The 27803-nt window shown below is 45.6% G+C and overlaps 1 protein-coding gene across 1 annotated transcript; it reads left to right on the forward strand.

The window, feature by feature from the left end:
- Nucleotides 1-27712, forward strand: LOC311226866 (dehydrogenase/reductase SDR family member 12-like). Its single transcript, XM_084312293.1, has 10 exons — nucleotides 1-131; nucleotides 3408-3541; nucleotides 4502-4584; nucleotides 5284-5376; nucleotides 5537-5618; nucleotides 11749-11810; nucleotides 21567-21671; nucleotides 21770-21860; nucleotides 25118-25255; nucleotides 27394-27712. The coding sequence occupies exons 1-10, from the start codon at nucleotides 76-78 to the stop codon at nucleotides 27504-27506; spliced, it is 957 nt and encodes a 318-aa protein (XP_084168419.1). The 5' UTR covers nucleotides 1-75; the 3' UTR covers nucleotides 27507-27712.
- Nucleotides 27713-27803: the final 91 nt, after the last annotated feature.

Below are 27803 nucleotides of genomic sequence, written 5' to 3' on the forward strand. Positions count from 1 at the left end.
TTGTTGTTGTAAGAACCATCAAGTGGCGTTTTGGTTAGATAGCTGCTCGTTTTAGCCAAATAATTTACGAAAATAATGTCCATTTACAGGCGTGTCGTTTGGTTTATGAAAGGACTACAAGAGTATACAAAGTGAGTACCTACCGGTATATTTGGTTGCCACTTAAAGCAAGGTGTGTAGGATAACTATAGGCGTGCACGAATTGCATATCTGAAATAAGGATTTAATTAAGGTCATGATGACCACATATTTTGACAACTAGCTTATTTCAACCCAACCCCCTCCAATGTACAGTAAATGACCAAGTATGGTTGTCAATATTCCAATGTACAGTTTTGCTTGTACAGTTGTACAGTGTGTGTATTGAGCTGTACTGTATTGTACCCATTCTGCAATCTGTTAATAAAGTTTTCAATCAATCAATCAATCAAGCACTAAACTTGATAATTTCTGTAACCAGTGGTTGGGAGAGTGCGTTTCGCTCAGGCTAGTCAGTTAGTCGTAAAACAAACTATCATTACACCTGGGTAAAACAGAGTCCATTCTCTTTGGATCAAATAACAAACTCAGTAAGGCCGACGGCTTCTCAGTTACAGTGGGTGACAATATTGTCACAAGGAAAGATGAAATTTCATACCTAGGTTCCATCCTAGAGGCAAATCTTTCCTGTGACAAAATGGCATCCAATGTAATAAAAAAAAGTCAACCAACAAACTAGATTCTTGTACCGGATCTCCTCTCTGGACAATTACAGGGGCCAGTTTCGAAGTCTCTCGTAGGTGCTCTTTAAGAGTGGTTTTGAAAGTGGGTAGTGATTCACATTCCTTTACAGCTGTGGGTAGGGCGTTCCACATTGTTGTGGCATAATTGCTAAACGTGTTTAGTCCCTTGTTTGAGCCGAATCTGGGTTTAACATGATTTGTGGAGCTCCCTCTGGTGTTGTGGTCGTGGTATTCACTGACCTTTGGGAAGTATTTTGACATGTACATGGGTACCTTAGTCATGTAGTGTATCTTGTAGACCAGGCCCATTGCAAGTTGCTGTACTCTGTCTTCTACTCTAAGCCATCCTAGGTTGTCAAAGTGGGCAGGGGTGAGGTGGGTTCTAGGAGTAAGGTCAAGCAGTAGTCTGACCAGTTTGTTTTGTGATGTTTGTAATTTTGTTTTTAGCGCCTTTGAGGTGCTTTGGTACCATGAGGTGCAAGCATAGTTGTAGTACCCTTGAATGAGTGCTCCTGCCAGAGTCTTCAGGGTATTCTTGTTAGAGGAGATCCGGTTCAAGAATCTAGTTTGTTGGGGGTGCGGCTGGGTGGCGCAGCGGACATTGTGCTTGTCACCAAGAGACACCGGGTTCGACTCCGGCTGTCGGCCTTGCCTCCGGCTTGGGCCGGCTGTCATACTAACTCTGGCAGAGTTAGTGGGTGGAAGTCGATGGGTGGTAATCTGGACGTTGTGGACAGCGACTCCTACAGGTCGGTTGGGGGACGCCTGCACAGCAGAGACAGGAAATGGCGGGGGTAGTGTGAGCCTCCCACACGTTACACCTCGCCAATGAGAGTCCGCGCTGGCAGGTGAAAAGATGTGACAGGCTGCCTCCACGTGTATCGGAGGGGACACGTGATGCAAGGCTTCTATCCTCCCTACAACCGACCAGTGGGGGGCATATGTGAGCAACGTTCAAGGCAGGGGAGGGAGAATTGGCATGAGAGGTAAATTGGGATGGGGAAAAAAAATCACAGAAAAAAGGAGGAGAAAAAGTAGATAAAAAAAATTAAAAGATCTAGTTCGTTGGTTGACTTTTTTTTATTACATTGAATGCCATTTTGTCACAGGAAAGATTTGCCTCTAGGATGGAACCTAGGTATGTAATTGCATCTTTCCTTGTGACAATCTTGTCACCCACTGTAACTGAGAAGCCGTCGGTCTTGCTGAGTTTGTTATTTGAACCTTAGAGAATGGACTCTGTTTTACCCAGGTGTAATGATAGTTTGTTATCAGCGAGCCAGGTGCAGATTTTGCCTAGTTCAGAGCTGAGGGTTTTTTCAACCTGTAACTTGTTCTTGTCACTCAGAGACCAGCAGGGCTGAGTCGTCCGCGAACAGGAACAAGTTGCAGTCACAAGACACGTTTTCAGTCTTTATTTGATTGACAAGGACTAACACTAGACTAGACAATAGGTGCATATTGTTTCAATAGATAGCTTTATTATTATGCTCTCAGATAGCTTTATTATTATGCTCTCAGATATACATACAACTGCCAGCCATTAGCTCGCGCTCAGACACACACCAGTCCGGGCCGTATGTGATGACGTAGCCATCCGGTCGTCTCCAGACCGAGATGACAGTTCCCACATATTACCAGCAGGGGTAATAACATCACCATAACATCTCCCTTCTTATAAATGGTTAAGTTAACAAACACAATAACCTGAACGACCTTAATCGAATCAAAGAACGTAATCATTACACCTTAACAGCCAGTAATGTAACAGCTGGTAATATAACAGCTAGAGTAACAGTATCGTAACGACTCCTCCTTCCCTTCCTTCTCCTTAACATCAACATAATGACAATGACTTTGCAGGAGGGGTAATAACATCACCATAACACATGACGTGACGTTTTTAATTGTGTGAGCTGTATTTTGTGGATGGTAAAGGTTTGTTTACATTGGTGATGTTTGGAAATATACATATAGTCATTTAGCTAACACTTTTTTATCCAAAGCGACTCAAGTTCTGTACAACAAGTCAGCAGGAAGGGAAGGGCACAACTCTAGTGGCGCTTAAGGGTCAGTAAGATTGTTTGTCAAACAGTGTTGAACCTGAGTGCTACAGTCGTGAGTGCATAGTAGTATAGAGACATATTAGCATAGTGGTAGTAATATAGGCAAGGTAGATTAGATAGATAGATGGATAGAGTAGCTCACACAGTATACAGACATTGACAGTTCTCATTCAGTTGTATCACGGTATGTCTTCATCATGAATAAAAAATAAGCACATGATAAAATTTAATGAAATCATATCTATCAATAAGAGCATGATGAGATAAAAGCAGGTGTGTAAAAACGGGTGTATAAAAACAGGTGTGTGGGGAACAGGTCAGAGGTCTATATAGCACTATATTGTGCTGTTGTACAGTCTGATGGCAGTGGGGACAAAGGACCTCCTATGCCGCGAGTTACTTGGCAGCAAAGTGCATAATAATAAAAGGTTAGTATTTTATTAGTTTGTTTTGTATAAATCAGAAATATACCTGTATTCTACTTTACGATGGGTTAAGAACGTTTCAAAAAAGCGATTTCTGAAGATCCATCACAGATCGGGCCTTTGATGTAGTGGTTTCATAGTGATTGTAGTCGACTACTTGTGATTCTAATGTGTTTTTAATTGGCCCCCAACAGAAGTGGCTATGAAGCCGCAGCGAAGCATTTCAACCCCGCGGACCTGGACGTCAACCTGAGCGGCAGGTCCTTCCTGATAACCGGCGCCAACAGCGGCATAGGGAAGGCCACAGCCCTGGAGATAGCCAACAGAGGTTCACTCTTATTCCTTGAGTCTTTCACTTCTCGAGCCTTGGGTTAGAGTTGGTACACCACCAGAGGTGTGTGGACGGCGAGATTAGACTTTAGATTTTAGGCTGTTCTGTGTTGTATGTGTGGGAGAGAGGGGGCATGATGATGATGAGTTGGGAGTTATGTGATTGATAGACAACTTTGTATTGTATTTTTATTAATTTCTATGCATTAGAGATGAGCAATGATTTATTTTTGGGGCATAGTTGAGGTAAAGGTGTGTGTGCTGAGTTGACTGAAAGGTCCGTTACTGATAGCCAAGGAGCAATAAAGTCCATCCCTCTACTGTGTGGGTGACGGGTATCCCCTGTGTGGCGCTGGCACTGCAGGGTTGTTTGTTCACCCGGCCCTCTCCGTCTGGTCGTCCGGTCTGGTCGTCCAGTCTGGTGTTCTTTAGGGTGTATCCGTGGTCGATTACCTTGCTATTACAGGATATCTGCGGGTATTAAAAAGTATTAAATTCACGATTCTCAATTTAAGGCCTTAAAAGGTATTAAAGTCTTAAGTTGCATAGGTATTTGACTTTTGTGTGTACTGTGGGTGGGGTGATTAAATATATGAAATGTTTTTGTATTGAAGTAGTTGTTTTTTGCAGGGCTACCGGGAACTTTGTGCGTCTGGCGAGAGCTTGTATGGAACGCGTGAGAATTTGAATTGGCCAGTTCAGTGTCGCTATGTATTGTTGTTGTCTTTGCTAGTATGGTTGTGAAATTGGTACAAAACCTTTGCTCTAAGTGGTATTAAAAAGTCTTAAATTTAACTGCTGTTTGAGCAGAGACATAATAATATTAGCCTATACACAACAGGGGGACTAAGAACATTCTTGCATTCCTCGCTTATGAGTGGAAGCGAAGGAAAATATACTGAACAGTATATTGTGTTGGGAGTGAAGGGGTTGATCAACTGCTATGGTTTGTCCACAGGGGGAACGGTTCACATGGTGTGTCGTAACAAGGGGCGGGCAGAAGCGGCGAGGGATGATGTAGTGGAACGGACCAACAACCAGGTGAGGAATGAATAATGATGTAGTGGAACGGACCAACAACCAGGTGAGGAATGATGTAGTGGAACGGACCAAAAACCAGGTGAGGAATGATGTAGTGGAACGGACCAACAACCAGGTGAGGAATGATGTAGTGGAACGGACCAACAACCAGGTGAGGAATGATGTAGTGGAACGGACCAACAACCAGGTGTTTCACTGTTTGCGTAGTTACTGCATTAGCCTCTGCAGGGCAGTATAGTTTTGTCACAGTGGTGTTATTATGCCAAAACCCCAAACCACTGATGGACAACGTCTTAACTACTTCATTTTGTCTAGGCCTAAAAATATAATGGTTTGGTTCCGGTTGCCGACCGACCCTGCCGATTTAGGTGCGACCCAATTTATTTTATGAGTAAAAATAAATAAAAAATAAAACATTTATATATTTTTTTACAATAAAGTTTCATAAAAATCTTAGTCAAACCTCTAGTATTATGGATATTAAACATGCTGGCAGAGTACATGCATCCATGTTGTTGTGAACATTTTAATTAAATAAAGAAATTCCCTATCCATAGTCGCTGTGGAAAAAAATTAAATTAAAATATTCCCTACCTACCCATGGCATTAACTGACAACCAAAAGGAACCAAACAATATTTTCTTTTATGCCCTAGAGCCTAGACGTTCTTCCACGCTGACTCGTCTTTTCCATTTCCAGAATGTTCATGTTCACGTGGTGGACATGTCCAGTGCGAGGCAAGTGTGGGAGTTTGCCAAGGATTTTACACAAGACAACAGTTTACATGTGCTGGTAGGTATGGTTAAGCACCCCTGTCATGTACCACTTAGTAATTCATTGGGCAATTGATTGAATGTGAAATACACGGTGTTCAGTATAGCCTCGTCAGTCAAGTATTTCCAGTCAATAGTTTTACAATAATTCTACTTTGGCTTTGTCATTCCGCCCCCAGATCAACAATGCAGGCTGTATGGTGAACCAGAGGGAGCTGACTGAGGAGGGTTTAGAGAAGAACCTTGCGACAAATACACTCGGTAAGCAGTGACTAGACTCATATATAACTAGGTAAACAGTGACTAGAGCCATAGATAACTAGGTAAGCAGTGACTAGAGCCATAGATAACTAGGTAAACAGTGACTAGAGCCATAGATAACTAGGTAAGCAGTGACTAGAGCCACAGATAACTAGGTAAGCAGTGACTAGAGCCACAGATAACTAGGTAAGCAGTGACTAGAGCCACAGATAACTAGGTAAACAGTGACTAGAGCCACAGATAACTAGGTAAGCAGTGACTAGAGCCAGAGATAACTAGGTAAACAGTGACTAGAGCCACAGATAACTAGGTAAGCAGTGACTAGAGCCACAGATAACTAGGTAAGCAGTGACTAGAGCCACAGATAACTAGGTAAGCAAGCAGTGACTAGAGCCATATATAACTAGGTAAACAGTGACTAGAGCCACAGAACTAACGGAACGTAGACCAATCGCAGCCACTCTTATTGTCTGGGACCAAATACGGCCACGCCCCATTCCCAGTAAAAAGTGGGAATCTCTAGAATGTCTTTTGGGCGACTGTGTTTACGGAAGTGCCTCTCAAGGTGACGCTACACCAGTGGCGGCCGGTGGGTGCTTCGCCACTAGGGGCGCTATACCAAACATTTTGCAAACATGTACAGTACAGTACCACGCAACAGACTCATGGCAAGACGTGAGCGATTCGACTCACGCTCACGGCAATGAATCGGCTCTTATGAACGAGTCGCTCAGCTGTTACTACAACAACACACAACCAGTCAAATAAAGTATAGTCTAGACTCTAATTCACAACTTGAAACACAATATATAAATAGAAAAGTTAGAAACAAAACTCGCCCGTCTCCAAACACAGGCAGATCTCTCCCTCTCTCCTTCTCTCTCTCACACACAGCGCGACGTGGAATCGATTCGTTACACAATCAGACCTATTATATACCAAGAATAACTTCAGTATGAGTACAGGGCTGTACACATATTTTGCATATTGTTAAACGAGCCAAGGCTAGCTATTAAACTATCGATATGAATCGAAAATCTGGGACCCTGATGTAAACAAGACAAACGTCTTTCTCTGGTCTGCATCCCCTTAACAATTGTGTGTATTGAGCCGTACTGTATTGTACCCATTCTGCAATCTGTTAATAAAGTTCTCATTCATTCATTCATTCAAACATACGATATTGAACAAGCCATAATCCACGTATTTTCAATCCGAGAGAGCTGCAGTAGTTAAATCAATGAGCCATCGACACAGTCAGTGTGGTAACGTTATTATTGCATCCAAGATTGATACACGGCTGGCTAGGCAGTTGGTAGTCATAGTCTTGTGTTATAAAATAAATAAACAATCAGCAATGTCTCGCTTCATGAATGGCCAGCAGTAGCCTAACAGTACTGCTCCTAAAAAAACTATTTACAAACGTTAACGTTAGAGAGAGAGAGAGAGAGAGAGAGAGAGAGAGAGAGAGAGAGAGAGAGAGAGAGAGAGAGAGAGAGAGAGAGAGAGAGAGAGAGAGAGAGAGAGAGAGAGAGAGAGAGAGAGAGAGAGAGAGAGAGAGAGAGAGAGAGAGAGAGAGAGAGAGAGAGAGAGAGAGAGAGAGAGAGAGAGAGAGAGAGAGAGAGAGAGAGAGAGAGAGAGAGAGAGAGAGAGAGAGAGAGAGAGAGAGAGAGAGAGAGAGAGAGAGAGGAGACACAGACAGACAGACAGACAGACAGACAGACAGACAGACAGACAGACAGACAGACAGACAGACAGACAGACAGACAGACAGACAGACAGACGTGTATAATCCACTGATGATGTATTCCAGACCACTGTAGTCTGTCTCCAGACTGCATCCGCCATATAGCTTGTTAGCCAAGTGTTAGCACAACACAAGTACATTCCTTTGTCCATTTCCGCTCAAACAGACTGCAACTACCTGGCGTTCTATCGCCATGGTCTAAGACAAACTCTAACCTTAACCAACTTTGAAAGAGTGCCTAAGCTTAACAGTCTAAAGAACTTGCAGTCACGGCACGCTCGTCTAAGACAAACAGCTGCCTGCATCATTCTCACAACAACACAACTATCTCCACCGACCAACCTAGGAATAACCTAGAATTGGAACATTAGAAATTGGATTCGGCCAATCAGAGATCGTCTCTGTGAAATTCTGCTACGGAAAAAAATACTGGCGTCGGCCAATCAGAGAGCGTCTCCGCGAAATGCGGCTACAGATATTCTTGACGCTACTGGCTAGACCGCTTCAAATCGCGCCCGGATTCCAACATAATAGTCATATTTCAACGCACAACGCGTTATGCACTGATTGGCTGTGACGGATACAGCGATCAAACTGTGACGCGCACTCAGAGCGCTATCGCGTATAGCCCGGGCCGAGAAATACGAAAAAATAAAAAAAATTAAAAAAACGTGATGTCACTTCCTGCTCAGGAAAACGAGTGTTTTTTAATTGCGATAATAACGTTATATTGTGCATTGGAAATACAAACATACTTAAAATGAGTAAATATTATTCATTTTAAACATGTTTATATTATTTATAGGGCTATAAAACAAAAAACAAAAAGATACTTTTTCTTGTTCTACTCTCATATAACCAGGCAGGGCCTGAAGGGGGGGCGGCGCCCTTGCGCCCCTAGTGGCAGAGCCGCCACTGCGCTACACAACACTTTCTGTTGTCAGTAGATGGCAGCATTGGTTTAAAATTAAAAGGTGAAAATGTTGAAAACAACAACAATACATTTCCCAAGAGTGTTTGATTGATTGATTGATTGAAAAGTTTATTAACAGATTGCAGAATGGGTACAGTACAGTACAGCTCAATACATACAATTGTTAAGAGGATGCAGACCTGAGAAAGACTTTCGTCTTGTTTCCATCAGGGTCCCCCATTTTCAATTCATCATATGACACACACGACATACAGATAGACAGTACTGCTACATCTATACATTTATGACATACCAGATTTTCAAATACAGTACTGTTTGTGATACAAAAAAAAATCCAGAAAAAGAGTGTATATACATTTGACATAGAAACTGTGCATTGGAGGAGGTTGGGTAGGTGGGGTGGGTCTGTACATTGGAGGGGGGGGGGGGGGGGATTGGGTAGGGGGGGGGGGACACTGTACATTGGAATACTGACATACATTTGACATAGAAACTGTACATTGGAGGAGGTTGGGTAGGTGGGGTGGGGTTGGGTGGGGCTGTACATTGGAGATGGGGGGGGGGGGGGTTGGGTACATTGGAATACTGACAAAGCCATGCTTGGTCTTTATTGTACAACTGGGTTAGGACATTTGTAGGGGCCAGTTTTGAATTGCAGTCTCCCGTAGGTGTTCTTTGAGAGTGTTTTTGAAGGTGGGTAGTGATTCACATTCCTTTACAGCTTTGGGTAGGGCGTTCCACATTGTTGTGGCATAATTGCGAAACGTGTTTAGTCCCTTGTTTGAGCCGAATCTGGGTTTTACATGATTTGTGGAGCTCCCTCTGGTGTTGTGATCGTGGTATTCACTGACCTTTGGGAAGTATTTTGACATGTACATGGGTACCTTGGTCGTGTAGTGTATCTTGTAGACTAGGCCCATTGCAAGTTGCTGTACTCTGTCGTCTACTCTAAGCCATCCTAGGTTGGCAAAGTGTGCAGGGGTGAGGTGGGTTCTAGGAGTCAGGTCAAGCAGTAGTCTGACTAGTTTGTTTTGAGATGTTTGTAATTTGGTTTTTAGTGCCTTTGAGGTGCTTTGGTACCATGAGGTGCAAGCATATTCGTAGTACCCTTGAACGAGTGCTCCTGCCAGAGTCTTCAGGGTATTCTTGTTTACCAGAGAGGAGATCCGGTACAAGAATCGAGTTCGTTGATTGACTTTTTTTATTACATTGGATGCCATTTTGTCACAGGAAAGATTAGCCTCTAGGATGGAACCCAGGTAGGTAATTTCATCTTTCCTTGTGACAATATTGTCACCCACTGTAACTGAGAAGCCGTCGGTCTTGCTGAGTTTGTTATTTGAACCGAAGAGAATGGACTCTGTTTTGCCCATGTGTAATGATAGTTTGTTGTCGGCGAGCCATATGCAGATTTTGCCTAGTTCCGAGCTGAGGGTTTTTTCAACCTGTAACTTGTTCTTGTCAGAGACCAGCAGGGCTGAGTCGTCCGCAAACAGGAACATGTTGCAGTCACAAGCTGACGACATGTCATTTGCATAAATTAGGAACAGTAGTGGTCCTAGTATGCTTCCTTGTGGAACACCACAGTTCACTGTGAGGGGGGGGGGATAGGGTACCGTTTACCTCCACCATCTGTTCTCTCCCCTCCAGGTAGGATTGTATCCAGCTCACTGATAAACTATCAAAACCAATTGCTTTTAGCTTGTCAATCAGAATGGTGTGATTGACAGTGTCAAAGGCCTTTTGTAGGTCTAGCATGACCATGCCGCAGTATTTGCCCGCGTCCATCTCTTGCTTGATGTGGTCGTTCAAACAACGTGCGTTAGCACAGGTCACAGGTCACTGGGACGAGTCTATTCTTTGACGCGATCTGAACAGCGGTAAACTATTAATGCGACCTCATTAAAGTGACCGCGAATGGTAAACTAATTATCTTAACAAAAGTGCATCATTAGCATTATGTTTGTTGTCTAAACGGGAACATAATGGTACAATTTAAGATTTGAATGTTATCCGCATATAAAGGACAAACAAAACATTGTTAATTTGTAAGAAACCCCAATGAAAACGGCGCAGGGTAAGTAATATTCGCTATTGTTATGAAAATGTGATAGAATCCTATAAAAATGTGGACGCACTTGGTCACCGTGACGTTAGCCACATAACTAGGTAAACAGTGACTAGAGCCACAGATAACTAGGTAAACAGTGACTAGAGCCACAGAACTAGGTAAACAGTGACTAGAGCCACAGATAACTAGGTAAACAGTGACTAGAGCCACAGATAACTAGGTAAACAGTGACTAGAGCCACAGAACTAGGTAAACAGTGACTAGAGCCACAGATAACTAGGTAAACAGTGACTAGAGCCACAGATAACTAGGTAAACAGTTTCAAGTTTCAAGTTCAAGTTTCTTTAATAGTTGTCATACAGAAGTACAGAATACTTTTATACAAAATGCTTCTTTCTGTTACGCTCCAGAGACTGTGCTAGACAAAAGATAAGTATGAAATAAAATAGTATAGCATGTAAAAATAGAAATAGAAGTAAAAATAGAAGTCACGTATGTAGACAGTGTTCAGTATATACATATGTACAATGTTCGATGCAGAATAGAAGTAACTGAGTTACCATACAATATACTATGCAATATACTAATATACAATACTATATAGTGCAAAGCAGAAATGGGATGAGGTACAATTTAGGTACAATTTACAGTAAGGTGTACTGAGGTATGGGTTGTAGTGCAAATCCTTTACCAATAAATATAAAGTGTGTTTAGGTGTTCTAGAGTGTGGGGAGTGGGTGCTGCATTGTGTTGTTTGTTTAAAGTGGGTGTGTGCGTGTGGATGAGTGTGTTGTGAGTGCATTTGATGGTTGTTGCATAGTGTTATTGTTCGTTGAGCAACCTGATGGCCTGGGGATAGAAGCTTCTTCTGAGTCTTTCTGTGCTTGCCATGAGACTCCGGTATCGCTTGCATGACCGCAGCAGTTCAAAGAGGCAGTTGTTTGGGTGGCTGGAGTCCTTGATAATTCTCTTAGCCTTACCCCTGCACCGCTTGTTGTAAATGTTCTGGAGAGTGGGAAGCCCCCCAGTGACTAGAGCCACAGAACTAGGTAAACAGTGACTAGAGCCACAGATAACTAGGTAAGCAGTGACTAGGGCCACAGATAACTAGGTAAGCAGTGACTAGAGCCACAGATAACTAGGTAAGCAGTGACTAGAGCTATATATAACTAGGTAAGAAGTGAAAACCTATATAGTCACTTGAATAGAGCCATAGATAATTCAACTCCTCACCTTGTTGGCTGGCATTGCAAAGTATGTATTATCATTTCAGTATTGGTCATTTGATATAAAGAACGATTAAACAGTCACTTTATGGACTATACCTGAACCAGGAATGCATTGCTTAATTGACCTCTATGCCTCTGTATACCTCCAGGAACATACATCCTCACCACAGCATTGATACCTGCCCTGAAAGAGGCTGAAGACCCTAGAGTGGTGAGTTGTCCTAACTCGTCCTAGAGTGGTGAGTTGTCCTAACTCATTCTAGAGCACTGAGTTGTCCTAACTCATTCTAGAGCGCTGAGTTGTCCTAACTATTCTAGAGTTCTGGGTCTAAAGACATATACAGGTAGCAACTAGCTTGTTCAGCAGTAATCTGAAAAGCAAACCACATTTATCATTAATTTTAAACCTTAAGAATGTACCTACTACAGCAAGCCTTTTCAAAGTTGTTAAAGGAAAACTCCAACATTTTGGGAAATTAGCTTATTTAACATCTTCCCTGGAGTTAGACAAGAAGATACATACCTTTTTTGTCTCTGTGCGTGCATTTAGCTTAGGGAACAGTCGCTCCGTTAGCGTAGCTTAGCTTCATCACTGGAAGTGGGGGGGGTTTACAGCCTGACGTTCCCTACAGTGCCCTACAGTCACCAAATACACTCCAAATACAACTCCAAAACGTTCCTGTAAACATGTTGTGACCTGTGTATTTACCACGTGGAGAAATAAAAAATTATTGAATTCGACAATTACGTTTTCTAAGCAGATATACTCTGAATTTTTTTTTTGCCGAACGACTCCTCTCTGCGCGCAGTCAGTGATTTCTACGTGGAAGCCGTGTTTGTTTACATTCTCATTCATTCAAAGGATCCGAACCGATTGAAGTTTATGGATACCATGACTTAAAATCCTCTTACCTTGACGATTAAAAGCCTCCCCAATTTAGAAAACAGTAATCCAATGGCTGGTTTTGATAATATACTACTAACTACTGCACGCTCGGAGCTAACCGGAGCTAATACTAAAGCTAATATAATGACTTCCTTTTCTGGGGGTTTTCAAAATAAAAGAGTGACATCTATAGCAGCGGAATACGTTTATTTTGTACATTATCTAACGTTAACACGAACCTAAACTAACTTTAGGTTAGTTGTAACGTTAGTTTAGGTTTGTGTTAACGTTAGATAATGTACAAAATAAACGTATTCCGCTGCTATAGAGGTCGCTCTTTTATTTTGAAAACCCCCAGAAAGGAAGTCATTATATTAGCTTTAGTATTAGCTCCGGTTAGCTCCGAGCGTGCAGTAGTTAGTAGTATGGTGTAGTGACTACAGTATTGGTTCGTGTTCATCTTCTGACTATGTTGTGTAGTGGGAGGGAACTAATGATCTGGCACCGGGGCCAGTGGGGACATCTATTGCGGTTGCACGGGTTGTTATTCATTCATTACTGTGCTGGTGATTCATGTGCTGGTGTTCTTGTTTACTGACGTGGCTTTGTACATTAAACAAGCATTACGTTACCTCCGTTTATTCCTCTTTCCTCCGGGCACTACACTGGTGACCCCGACGTGGATTTTTGTTACGGCGAATTGTGTACAATAATCGGCGAACGAACATTCTTTCAAAATGTCCGGACGAGGAAGACGTTCTGGCCATCGGCAGCCATCACCATCCCCCGTCAGGGAAGCGCGTGGTGCGCGCGCGCCCACGATCAAACTACCTGAGTTCTGGGAGGCGGCTCCGGCTGCATGGTTTGCTATTGTGGAGGCAAACTTCAACAAGAGCAACGTGGATGACGACGACGACCGGTACAACCACACAGTGGCAGTGTTGGGCAGCTCCACCGCAGCTCGAGTGGTAGGTTTTTTGTCTGATCCCCCGGCGACGAACAGATATGAGCGCCTCAAGACCCTACTGCTAGATACATTTGAACTGTCCGCTGCAGAGAGGGTGCGCCGCTTATTTGCTATGTCGGAATTGGGAGACGAGAGACCTTCTGCCCGCATGGAGAGGATGCTGAATCTGCTGGGGACAGAAGACCCCATGATCCTCTTTACGGAGCTGTTCATGCGCACGCTGCCGGCACAAGTGAGGATGGCACTGGCCAACACCGACATCGTGGGCCCCCGCGCCCTGGCCAGGGAGGCGGGCCGTTTCGTTTTGTCCATGCCTCAGCGGTCCACCGACCTGCTCGCTCCCGCGACCGCCCCGCCACCGGACCGTCGCAGGAGAGCGAGGGATGACGCCAGGCCTTCTGGTCAGCACGGTAACGCAGCGGGCCATTGCTTCTTCTATGCCACGTTTGGCGCCAAGGCCAGACGGTGCCGCTCACCCTGCACCTTCGGACCTACGGGAAACGGCGGGGCCGGCGCTCAGTAGTGGCCCTGAACGCTGGCGTAACCAACAGGCTGCTCTTCATCCGAGACACCGCCTCTGGTCGCAGTTTCCTTTGCGACACGGGTGCCCAGTGGAGCATCATTCCGGCAGAGAGGTCGGATGTGGCAAAAGAAGAGCGCGGTCCGCAGTTGGCGGGTGCGGACGGCACGCCCATCCGCTCTTACGGCACAAGGGCGGTGGACGTATGCTTCGGAGGACAATGTTTTTCGTGGGATTTTGTCGTTGCGGCTGTCACGTTCCCCCTCCTTGGCGCGGATTTTCTGTGCGCCCACAACCTGCTAGTGGACGTGGGGAACAAGCGCCTGGTCAACTCGCAGACTTTCGCTTCCTTTGCATGTACGCAGGGGGAGGCCATCTACGGCGGGTGGTCCAATACACTCGCCGAAAGTGACCAGTACCTTCGGCTGCTCGCTGAGTTCCCCGACCTGGGCAAGCCCACTTTTTCCTCGCCCACAGTGAAACACGGGGTGGAGCACCACATTGAGACCAGTGGGCCTCCCCTCTACGCCAGGGCCAGACGCCTCAACCCGGAGAAGCTGGCCGTCGCCAGGGCGGAGTTTGCGCACATGGAGCAGGTGGGCATCGTTCGGCGCTCGAACAGCCCCTGGGCGTCTCCCCTGCACATCGTTCCTAAGTCAGACGGTGGGTGGCGCCCACGTTGCTGGGAAGTCCAACCAGGTGGCGGATTGTCTCTCCAGAGCGGTGGTCGGTGCGGTACAGCTGGGTTTGGACTACGTCAGCATGGCTGCGGACCAGGCCGCCGATCCTGCCGTCCAAGCTCTCAAGTCGTCGGACACTGGACTGCGCCTGGAGGAGGTAGTGTTCGGTGACGCGGGGGCTACGCTCTTGTGCGACGTCTCCATGGGTCAGCCACGGCCGGTGGTCCCCGCCAACTGGAGGCGCCCTGCCTTCGAGGCCATACACAGCTTGTCTCACCCTGGCAGGAAGCCGTCCTCGCGACTGGTGTCGGAGAAATTTGTGTGGCAGGGGCTCAAGAGGGATGTGAGAGCCTGGGTCGACACGTGCACCGCCTGCCAGCGCGCCAAGGTGCATCGGCACATCAAGGCCCCCCTGGAACAGTTCTCTGTGCCCGAGCGGAGGTTCGACCATGTCAACGTGGACCTGGTGGGACCGCTGCCCCCCTCGCACGGATACAACTACCTTTTCACCATGGTGGACAGGACGACTCGCTGGCCGGAGGCGGTCCCGCTCTCCTCAACGACGGCCCCCAACCTGGCCCGGGCATTCATCTCGGTGTGGGTCTCCCGCTACGGCACCCCGGCTGATCTCTCCTCTGACCGTGGCTCACAGTTCACTTCGGAACTGTGGGCGGCGGTGGCGGAGAGTCTGGGGGTCAAGCTCCACCGTACGACCGCCTACCATCCGCAGGCAAATGGGCTCTGCGAGCGTTTTCATCGCTCCATGAAGGCCGCCCTTCGAGCCAGCCTCACGGACGGCGACTGGCTGGACAAGCTCCCGTGGGTCATGCTGGGGCTCAGGACGGCGCCAAAGGAGGACCTCCAGTCGTCGTCGGCCGAGCTGGTTTTTGGACAACCGCTACGGGTCCCCGGTGACTTTATTCCCAGGTCGACAGAGCCCTGGTCTGCCGCTGCTCAGCGCGCCTCGCTGCTGGACAGCGCCAGGACTTTCGTCCCGGTCCCGACTACGCAGCATGGGGTCCCTACGTCGAGGATGCCCCCGGAGCTGCACTCGGCGAGGTTCGTGTTCATCCGTCACGATGGCCACAGGACTCCGCTACGCCCTCCTTACGACGGACCCTTCCGCGTCATCGAGGCCAGGGCCAAGAACTTTGTGGTCGACGTGGGGGGTAGGCCTGAGTGTGTTTCCGTGGATCGCCTCAAGCCGGCACACTTGGACCTTGAACTGCCCCTGGACTTGGCCCTGCCGCCGCGCAGGGGCCGGCCCCCGGTCCTGCCTCCCCTGCCACGCCAGGGCCATTCCCCCCTGCGACCCCTCGGACCCCCCGCCGCTCGTGAGCGTCTGGTCACTGACCCCCATCCTGCTCGGCAGGAGGATGTGACGGACGCTGTCACACCCCCTCCCGCACCTCCTGACGTTACCTACAGTCGTAGGGGCCGGGCCATACGCCCTCCTCACCGTGAGGATTTCGTATATTGAGGTGAACACTGGGGGGGCTGGTGTAGTGACTACAGTATTGGTTCGTGTTCATCTTCTGACTATGTTGTGTAGTGGGAGGGAACTAATGATCTGGCACCGGGGCCAGTGGGGACATCTATTGCGGTTGCACGGGTTGTTATTCATTCATTACTGTGCTGGTGATTCATGTGCTGGTGTTCTTGTTTACTGACGTGGCTTTGTACATTAAACAAGCATTACGTTACCTCCGTTTATTCCTCTTTCCTCCGGGCACTACAATATTATCAATACCAGCCATTGGATTACTGTTTTCTAAATTGGGGAGGCTTTTAATCGTCAAGGTAAGAGGATTTTAAGTCATGGTATCCATAAACTTCAATCGGTTCGGATCCTTTGAATGAATGAGAATGTAAACAAACACGGCTTCCACGTAGAAATCACTGACTGCGCGCAGAGAGGAGTCGTTTGGCAAAAAAAAATTCCGAGTATATCTGCTTAGAAAACGTAATTGTCTAATTCAATAATTTTTTATTTCTCCACGTGGTAAATACACAGGTCACAACATGTTTACAGGAACGTTTTGGAGTTGTATTTGGAGTGTATTTGGTGACTAGGGCACTGTAGGGAACGTCGGGCTGTAAAACCCCCCCACTTCCAGTGATGAAGCTAAGCTACGCTAACGGAGCGACTGTTCCCTAAGCTAAATGCACGCACAGAGACAAAAAAGGTATGTATCTTCTTGTCTAACTCCAGGGAAGATGTTAAATAAGCAAATTTCCCAAAATGTTGGAGTTTTCCTAAAAATAATTCAGTTAAAAGTGTTCAACCTCCTGGGTTCCTTATTGCCGGTCGACTCTGCTGAAAGTTAACAATTTGTCAGCTCTTTAGAGCGGGGTCAGTGGTAGGGATGGGCATTTTCTAACATTGTAAAATGTGGTTAAATTGTAAAAAAATATATAATAATGAATAGTTTATGTAAATATTGTTTTGTCTCGACCTTGTTTTTGCCGGCAACTACACAGTGTAGTGTATTGAGAGGGGACCCTATTAATCGTTAGACCGCTGAATGGCATGCTGGGTACAGCTCACTAGCTAGCCAGGTAGCACAACAGTCTGTTAAGAGCTGGGCGAGCAGAAAAGAAAGATGAAGAAAGAGAGACCAGAGATGTTACATGGTAGCAACGTGTTGTACGTTTGCCATGTTGTTTCACTAAGCTCACACATTTCAAGCATCAGTGCATCTTTCCCCCCGGAAATACACTAGCCTGGTCCACTAGCGTTAGCTGTTAGCAATGGCAGCAGCCAGCTACTGTAGCTCGCTCGTTGGATGATCTCACATTAAACTATTTTAGTATTTGAATAGTTCCCAGTGACCATCGAATAGTAATTTTGTGAGTTTTGCCCAACCCTAGTTAGCGGCAGTGGTGGAAAGTAACTAAGTATTTTTTTACTCAAGTACAATTTTGAGCTAATTGTACTTTGTGAATATTTTCATTTTAGGGAACTTTATACTTTTACTCCACTACATTTCAAGGGAAATATTGTACTTTTTACTCCACTACATTTATCTGAACCCACCAGTTACTAGTTACTTTGAAGAAAAGGATTTGACATAGAAAACATAATATTATACAAAATAAAAAAATTATGAAGATGATATACTTTCACATTTTAAGCCTGTCAACTTCAAGAGGACGTAATCAGAGCAGCATAACTGGACCACATACCACTTTAACATAACCTTTAAATCAGAGCAGCATAACTGGACCACATACCACTTTAACATAACATAGAGGTCAATGGATACACAAACGTCATGAAGAATGTGTACTTTTACTTTAGATACTCAAGTACATTCAATAGCAAATACTTATCTACTTTTACTTAAGTAGAATTTGAATGGAGGACTTTTACTTTTACCAGAGTAGTCATTTATGAGTATTTCTACATTGACTTAAGTAAAGGAACTGTGTACTTCTTCCACCACTGGTTAGCAGCAGCCGCTGTGTCCAGGCTCCGCCCCTCCCCGCTGTTCCTCTCCGCTGTTCCTCTCTGCTGTGTCCAGGCTCCGCCCCTCCCCGCTGTTCCTCTCCGCTGTTCCTCTCTGCTGTGTCCAGGCTCCGCCCCTCTCCGCTGTTCCTCTCTGCTGTTCCTCTCTGCTGTGTCCAGGCTCCGCCCCTCTCCGCTGTTCCTCTCTGCTGTTCCTCTCTGCTGTGTCCAGGCTCCGCCCCTCTCTGCTGTTCCTCTCTGCTGTTCCTCTCTGCTGTTCCTCTCTGCTGTTCCTCTCTGCTGTTCCTCTCTGCTGTTCCTCCTCTCTGTTCCTCTCTGTTCCTCTCTGCTGTTCCTCTCTGCTGTTCCTCTCTGCTGTTCCTCCTCTCTGTTCCTCTCTGCTGTTCCTCTCTGCTGTTCCTCTCTGCTGTTCCTCCTCTCTGTTCCTCTCTGCTGTTCCTCCTCTCTGTTCCTCTCTGCTGTTCCTCCGCTCTGTTCCTCTCTGCTGTTCCTCTCTGCTGTTCCTCCTCTCTGTTCCTCTCTGCTGTTCCTCCTCTCTGTTCCTCTCTGCTGTTCCTCCTCTCTGTTCCTCTCTGCTGTTCCTCCTCTCTGTTCCTCTCTGCTGTTCCTCCTCTCTGTTCCTCTCTGCTGTTCCTCTCTGCTGTTCCTCCTCTCTGTTCCTCTCTGCTGTTCCTCTCTGCTGTTCCTCTCTGCTGTTCCTCCTCTCTGTTCCTCTCTGCTGTTCCTCCTCTCTGTTCCTCTCTGCTGTTCCTCCGCTCTGTTCCTCTCTGCTGTTCCTCTCTGCTGTTCCTCCTCTCTGTTCCTCTCTGCTGTTCCTCCTCTCTGTTCCTCTCTGCTGTTCCTCCTCTCTGTTCCTCTCTGCTGTTCCTCCTCTCTGTTCCTCTCTGCTGTTCCTCCTCTCTGTTCCTCTCTGCTGTTCCTCTCTGCTGTTCCTCCTCTCTGTTCCTCTCTGTTCCTCTCTGTTCCTCTCTGTTCCTCTCTGCTGTTCCTCTCTGTTCCTCTCCTCTGTTCCTCTCTGTTCCTCTCCTCTGTTCCTCTCCTCTGTTCCTCTCTGTTCCTCTCTGTTCCTCTCTGTTCCTCTCTGTTCCTCTCCGCTGTTCCTCTCTGCTGTTCCTCTCTGTTCCTCTCCTCTGTTCCTCTCTGTTCCTCTCCTCTGTTCCTCTCTGTTCCTCTCTCTGTTCCTCTCTGTTCCTCTCCTCTGTTCCTCTCTGTTCCTCTCCGCTGTTCCTCTCTGCTGTTCCTCTCTGCTGTTCCTCTCCTCTGTTCCTCTCCTCTGTTCCTCTCTGTTCCTCTCCTCTGTTCCTCTCTGTTCCTCTCTGCTGTTCCTCTCCTCTGTTCCTCTCTGTTCCTCTCCGCTGTTCCTCTCCGCTGTTCCTCTCTTCCTCTCCTCTGTTCCTCTCTGTTCCTCTCCTCTGTTCCTCTCTGTTCCTCTCCTCTGTTCCTCTCTGCTGTTCCTCTCTGTTCCTCTCCTCTGTTCCTCTCTGTTCCTCTCTCTGTTCCTCTCTGTTCCTCTCCTCTGTTCCTCTCTGTTCCTCTCTGCTGTTCCTCTCTGCTGTTCCTCTCCTCTGTTCCTCTCTGTTCCTCTCCTCTGTTCCTCTCTGTTCCTCTCCTCTGTTCCTCTCTGTTCCTCTCCTCTGTTCCTCTCTGTTCCTCTCTGCTGTTCCTCTCTGTTCCTCTCTGTTCCTCTCCGCTGTTCCTCTCTGTTCCTCTCCTCTGTTCCTCTCTGTTCCTCTCTGCTGTTCCTCTCTGTTCCTCTCTGTTCCTCTCCTCTGTTCCTCTCTGTTCCTCTCCTCTGTTCCTCTCCTCTGTTCCTCTCTGTTCCTCTCTGTTCCTCTCTGTTCCTCTCTGTTCCTCTCCGCTGTTCCTCTCTGCTGTTCCTCTCTGTTCCTCTCCTCTTTTCCTCTCTGTTCCTCTCCTCTGTTCCTCTCTGTTCCTCTCTCTGTTCCTCTCTGTTCCTCTCCTCTGTTCCTCTCTGTTCCTCTCCGCTGTTCCTCTCTGCTGTTCCTCTCTGCTGTTCCTCTCCTCTGTTCCTCTCCTCTGTTCCTCTCTGTTCCTCTCCTCTGTTCCTCTCTGTTCCTCTCTGCTGTTCCTCTCCTCTGTTCCTCTCTGTTCCTCTCCGCTGTTCCTCTCCGCTGTTCCTCTCTTCCTCTCCTCTGTTCCTCTCTGTTCCTCTCCTCTGTTCCTCTCTGTTCCTCTCCTCTGTTCCTCTCTGCTGTTCCTCTCTGTTCCTCTCCTCTGTTCCTCTCTCTGTTCCTCTCTGTTCCTCTCCTCTGTTCCTCTCTGTTCCTCTCTGCTGTTCCTCTCTGCTGTTCCTCTCCTCTGTTCCTCTCTGTTCCTCTCCTCTGTTCCTCTCTGTTCCTCTCCTCTGTTCCTCTCTGTTCCTCTCCTCTGTTCCTCTCTGTTCCTCTCTGCTGTTCCTCTCTGTTCCTCTCTGTTCCTCTCCGCTGTTCCTCTCTGTTCCTCTCCTCTGTTCCTCTCTGTTCCTCTCTGCTGTTCCTCTCTGTTCCTCTCTGTTCCTCTCCTCTGTTCCTCTCTGTTCCTCTCTGTTCCTCTCCGCTGTTCCTCTCTGTTCCTCTCCTCTGTTCCTCTCTGTTCCTCTCTGCTGTTCCTCTCTGTTCCTCTCTGTTCCTCTCCTCTGTTCCTCTCTGTTCCTCTCCTCTGTTCCTCTCTGTTCCTCTCTGCTGTTCCTCTCTGTTCCTCTCTGTTCCTCTCTGTTCCTCTCTGCTGTTCCTCTCTGTTCCTCTCTGCTGTTCCTCTCTGCTGTTCCTCTCTGTTCCTCTCCTCTGTTCCTCTCTGTTCCTCTCTGCTGTTCCTCTCTGCTGTTCCTCTCTGTTCCTCTCCTCTGTTCCTCTCTGTTCCTCTCTGCTGTTCCTCTCTGCTGTTCCTCTCTGCTGTTCCTCTCTGTTCCTCTCTGCTGTTCCTCTCTGCTGTTCCTCTCTGCTGTTCCTCTCTGTTCCTCTCTGCTGTTCCTCTCTGTTCCTCTCTGTTCCTCTCCTCTGTTCCTCTCTGTTCCTCTCTGTTCCTCTCCTCTGTTCCTCTCTGCTGTTCCTCTCTGCTGTTCCTCTCTGCTGTTCCTCTCTGCTGTTCCTCTCTGCTGTTCCTCTCTGTTCCTCCCTGCTGTTCCTCTCTGCTGTTCCTCTCCGCTGTTCCTCTCTGCTGTTCCCCTCTGCTGTTCTACCCCGCTGTTCCTCATAGACAATTCATTGAATCTCACGGTTTTGCCACAGGTTTTGTCGCTGTCTGAGAATTCAGTGTTAGCTGGCTGCTAGAAGTTAAGGGATCTAGTGCTTTTACACTGAAATGAAGTAAAGGCAGATTGTAGCGTATCACTTTGAAAATAAACAATTTCCTTGTTTATTTTCCTTCCTTGTAAATGGATCATGGATTATTGTGAGAAAACGATGGTCATGGATTATTGTGAGAACTATGGGCATATCTTCCCCAGATTACAGTGTCATCTGGAGGCATGCTGGTGCAGAAGTTGAACGTGGACGACCTGCAGTTCGAGACCGGGGCGTTTGATGGCACCATGGCGTATGCTCAGAACAAAGTAAGCAAGTAAGGCTGCCTGGCCACAAGTGTAGACTAAAGGGCAGAATACAACTTTATTCTTAGAGTTGAGTGCTTTTGGACTTTTGTGTGCAACAGAGACAGCAGGTGATCCTGACGGAGAGATGGGCATCGCAACACAAAGAGATCCACTTCTCATCCATGCACCCAGGCTGGGCAGACACACCAGGTAACGACCCACTGTGGTTCGGGACCCACATACGCTACGTTCACACTCCAAGCCTTAGTGCTCAATTCTGATTTATTGCTCAGATAATTTTTTTGTTTGGCTGTTCATATTATTATATATATCTTTTTTTAATGTGGACAAGATCAGATTCCAGTGTGAACTGGTCACTCCTGAACCGAGTGTCTAGATAGAGTGACGTGAAAGTCACATGACTGTTCAGACTGAGGTCGCATTGCAAAGAATAAGACCTGTATCTGATTCAGGACCACATATGAACGCTTTCAGAATCAGAATAGAAGAGATCAGATTCCAAAAGAATAAGACCTGTATCTGATTCAGGACCACATATGAACGCTTTCAGAATCAGAATAGAATAGAAAAGATCAGATTCCAAAAGAATAAGACCTGTATCTGATTCAGGACCACATATGAACGCTATCAGATCAGATTCCATGTGATTTTGTCCTGTTCTCACTGTTGTGAAAAGATAATTGTATCCGAGTATGAGAAAATAAATCAGATTTGGGCCACTTTCATCTGCAGTGTGAACGTAGCCATATTGTAGAAAGTGTAGTAGCATGTTTTAATAGATGGAGAGATAGATACTTTATTGAAATTCAGATATCTAGTAGCTCTCATCAGTCAACATTACAGTTGACAAACGTTAAAATAGACATAAAATGAACTAGGGCTGACCCCTATTAGTCGATTAGTCGACTAATCGGTCGAAAGGAGCCGTAGTCGACTGGCAACCAACTTGCACTTCCGCGTTTCTCTGATTGGCCGAGCGCGCGCATGAGCCGATTTGTCTGATGAATACCCCCAAAACATGGAGGTCCCGAATGCATGGAAGTATTGATTGCGCCTTAACGAATCATTAAAAAAATATACCGTTAACTGGAATATGTTGTGCCTTTACACATATGTTGGATTATGTAATTGGTTTGTCATGACAAACGAATAAAAAAATCGCGATTTACCCGGTGGCTACAACAACACACAGTGACTACATATTTGTTTGTCATGACAAACCAATTACATAATCCAACATATGTGTAAAGGCACAACATATTCCAGTTAACGGTATCTTTTTTTAATGATTCGTTACGGCGCAATCAATACTTCCATGCGTTCGGGACCTCCATGTTTTGCGGGTATTCATCAGACAAATCGGATCCGGGATTCGGCTCCCATCAGCCTCTCTCCTCTCTCCTGGAGCTTAGTGCTCGGCCAATCAGAGAAACGCGGAAGGCGCTCGGCCAATCAGAGAAACGCGGAAGTGCAAGTTGGTTGCCTTAAGTGTTCACGCCGACTGACCAACCTCTTAGTCGAATATATATTTAAAAAAAAAAAAAGTATCATCAAGAGGCCTAGAAGCGTGGCTAACGCTAATGGCATGCATACCAGAGGCTAACTGCCTACGAAAACAGGCACAGAGGCACTGAAATAGGATTTCACCCATCTAATGAACACACTAGACTAGACAAATATTAAGATGTATCCATCAGTGGACCAATTGCATGCTTTTGCAGAGGACAAGCCTTCAGTCGACTCCTTCAGACATTAAGCACCCCCACAGCCCAAATGGAATGATAAACATTTTAAAATATATATATAGTCGACTAACGGCAAATTTTGGCCAATCATAGTCGACCATCCAAATCCTTAGTCGGGGACAGCCCTAAAATGAACACATAATAACAAAGTCAAACGAGTAAAGCAATGAGGTGGACAAACGCTAAAATCAGTACTTGAGTTAAAAGTTAAACATTCAAAAGAAAATGTAGCAGCAGTCATTTATTTAGATCAATAAATTAAGATAAATGAGCACTATTTCACACTGTTTAAAAATTGCACATTCGCAGGCGGCTGGGTATCTAGCGGCTCGCTACTAACGCAGGAGACTCTGGTATCGAGCCCAGCTCTCGGCGTTGCTTCCGGCTTGGCCGGCCGTCATATTAACACAATTGGCAGTGTTAGAGGGTGGGAAAGCCAGTGGGTGGGGATTGGACGTTGTGGACAGCGACTCCTACAGGTCGGTTGGGTGACGCCTGTACAGCAGAAACAGGAAGTATTGGGGGCAGCGTGAGCCTCCCACGGCCACGCGTTACTCCTTGCCACTGAGAGTTCGAGCTGTCTGGTGACGACTCATTAGCCGCTGCCCGCTTAAACCTGAACCTGGGACTTAACACAGAATCTACACCAACACTGGTCGCATCACCGTCACAGTAGGCAGAGGTTTGCCTACTTTAATTAGAAAATTCCTGGGCATAAGTGCACATCTTTGTTGCTGGTTTTGAATTTTTACCAGCGGTTTAAATCATCACGAGAATACTATGGGCTGTAGGGCTGGGCGATTAATCGATGTTTAAATTTCAATTATGATTTGTCTTCCCACGATCATGAAAACAAGACAATCGAGATAAGTGTTGCTCCATTTGTCCCAAACAGCCCAAACGGTAGTTTTCTCCAGTTATTTTGTAACGTCTTTGGTAACTTGTAGAAGACGATGACAGAAAGGCAGCCTTTGGTGGAGAAGAAAGGCAAGGCACCAGGCAAACATTAGACGTGCAACTTCTCAAAACCCAATAATTCAGTTTACACCAAATCTACCATCCAAAATACCTGAATGTAGGGCTGGGCGATTAATCGATTTTATTGATTAATTCGAATGAATGATTTAGGACGATTTAAAAATGTTTTGCATTTTATTGCTTTATTGGACAGAGAGGAAGGATGGGAGAAGATATAGGGCGAGGACATGCGGCAAAGGTCACCGGGTCCGGGAGTCGAACACGGGACGGCCGTGTTGCACTGCAGCGCAGTTACGTGGTGCGCCACCCTGGCGCCCCTAATTAATTTTTTTTTAATAGTCACCTTTTATTTGAAAAAGATTTATGTTTGGTGAAAAAGCAAGTTATTGCACTATTAATCCCAATAGGGACATTCATCTTTGTTTCATCAAGACCTTTTATATATATTATATTTTTTTTCTTTTAAGTAAAGATTTGTGAAAGTTAGGTTTGCACTTCAATCCCAATAGGGAAATTCATCTTGGTTTGATTTTTGTGTCAAATAAAAACAAGGCTTATTTGAATGACTTCCTTGGCGTTTGTAGTTTTTAAGAGAAAGAAATCGATTAAAATCGGATGTGGTGTGAACATTTCTTTTATGTGAGATTTTATTTTTAAGCCATATCGCCCAGCCCTACCTGAATGTTTGGAAATACCATCCAGTGTCTTGTGTTTTCTCCACAGCCGTCCAGTTGTCCATGCCCGACTTCCATGCCAAGATGAAGAACCGACTGCGGACAGAAGCCATGGGGGCCGACACAGTGGTCTGGCTGGCTGCGTCGGGGGCCGCCTCCAAGCAGCCCAGCGGCCTCTTCTTCCAGGGTCAGACACTGTAATCCTATCGGTTTTAGAACATCGTGGGACCTGTTCCAAAAGTGATTCGCTGTATTTACATTCACATTTATACTCCAGAGCCAACCTAATATTCTAGTTATAGGCAGGGGTGTAAAGTGCTTGAGTAATTGTACTTCGTTACAATACTTAAGTACTGTTTTGGGGGATTTGTACTGTATTATTAGGTTTGTATACTTGTACTTTTACTCAATTACATTTCAGAGAAAAAAAACATACTTTTGACTCCTTACATTTAAAATGCAGACCTACAAAGTACAAATCTCGCAGGTCCAACCATTTTAATTAGTATATTTGTTTCTGAATAACCTTAACGTTATTAATCCTGTGGCCGCACTTTATTTAAAAACAGCCAATCAAATCCCCATCAATGGAAAATGAACCTGCCCATACCCATGCTGATTGGTCCTTGTGCAAGACTAGAAAGCGTGGATCTTTGATTAAACATCTGCTATCAGAAGAATAGACAGTCAGAGTGACAAGCTACAGAAGATGGCCACAAACGATAATACGAGTGATGAAGAGGACGAAACGGAACACTTCATTGCCCCAGAATATAATAAAATGTGTACGTTTACTTTTTAGTACTTAAGTACATCTAAAAGTAGAAACTTTTTGACTTTACTCAAGTGTGTTTTTAGACTTTTACTTGAGTACGATTTTGAGATGGTACCCATACTTAAGTATTGTAAAGGCCATGAGTGTTTGTTATTAAGTAGTGTCTTATTTATGTTTGAACACTAGGGGGCTCACCGCCTCCATTATGGCCCCTCTTCTATAAATGGCTTAGCTAATTGCCGTAATCGCATGCACCTGTGATGAGGATACATTTTCCTACCTGTCTCACCGGTTGGAACTGACCATGGAGCAATTGACAACGGTTCTGATTTAACCCTTCATTCACCATCATTCACCTTTGGACAACAATAAACTCTGTAAACAGCAGCAACTTGGGACATTCCATATTTACATCACAAACTTTGGGACTGAGTAAGATAATTAATTGCGGGTGCATCGTGGACGGACGCTTGTCGATTCATTGGGGAGCGACAAGCGGACACTACAAGTATAATTTCTGGGTACTTTTTACACCCCTGGTTATAGGTCTTAAAGGTCACGATGAGGTGTTGTACGCCAGTATACATCGTCATACCCCGATCACCGATATCCCACACGGATCTAAAACGGGATGACGTTTTTTCCTGAACAACTGCATATCCCAGCCATCACATTCTGGTTTCCGTAGTCGGGGATAGGAGCTTACGCCAAATATAATACATGGGACGTGGTGTTTATATGCACCAACATAAAGACCTAAATGGAATGTGGTGTTTATATGCACCAACTTAAAGACATTATACATAGAATGTGGTGTTTATATGCACCAACATAAAGATATACAAATGGAATGTGGTGACTGTTTATATGCACCAACGTAAAGACACTTAAATGGAATGTGATGTTTATATGCACCAACTTAAAGACATTTAAATGGAATGTGATGTTTATATGCACCAACATAAAGACAGGAGTCCTCCTGAATAATATTGGAGCATAAAGCTGTACTGTGTAACTCTTGGAGGTGAAATGACTGACCAGAGAACAGCACTGACCAGAGAACAGCACAACTCCATGTCCAACTAGTTTTCTGTTTTTGTTGAAAATGTAGTCGTAATTTATGCTAATCTGTGTCATTGTAATATGTTAATATTACATTATTGTGTAGCCAGTATGACTTACTACCATAGTGTCTCTATACCTGTATCACTGTACATATTAATATTACAACTCTGTACATACATCTGATTAGCACTACACCCCGTAGTACAAATTTATATATTTTATACCTTGTTTAATCACCTGTACATTGTATATAACTATTGCACTTTACTGTTACATTTGCACTCTGGTTAGATGCCACACTTATTTTCGCTGTATACTGCTGTATGATGGCAATACATTTTAATCACATTTTAATTGGTGGGCCTACAAAGGACAACATTATTAGCAAACACAGAACACACTACAGACTTCTGTCTCCTACACGGTGCAACTTTGCAAAAGAATATTCCCTGCTTTGACTATTTCTTTCATACATTTGATTGCAGATCGCAAGGCTGTGGCTACACACCTGCCTCTGGCCTCATCCAGGTCCTCACCGCAGGACGGGGACAAGCTACAGGCCATATTGGACCAACTTGCAACTGAATTCAAGCCTTGATAAGTGGGTTCTATTGGATTAACCCTTTCACTACCACACTACAGAAGGTTAACCCTTTCACTACCACACTACAGAAGGTTAACCCTTTCACTACCACACTACAGACGGTTAACCCTTTCACTACCACACTACAGACGGTTAACATTTCACTACCACACTACAGAAGGTTAACCTTTCACTACCACACTACAGAAGGTTAACCTTTCACTACCACACTAGACGGTTAACCCTTTGGTAGTGTGGTAGTGAAAGGGTTAAGCACTACATTGTTCTTTTTGCCATCATGACGAGGAATAT

The sequence above is a fragment of the Notolepis coatsorum genome (assembly GCF_963971535.1).
Source record: "Notolepis coatsorum genome assembly, chromosome: 4".
In the NCBI taxonomy this organism is placed as follows: Eukaryota; Metazoa; Chordata; class Actinopteri; order Aulopiformes; family Paralepididae; genus Notolepis; species Notolepis coatsorum.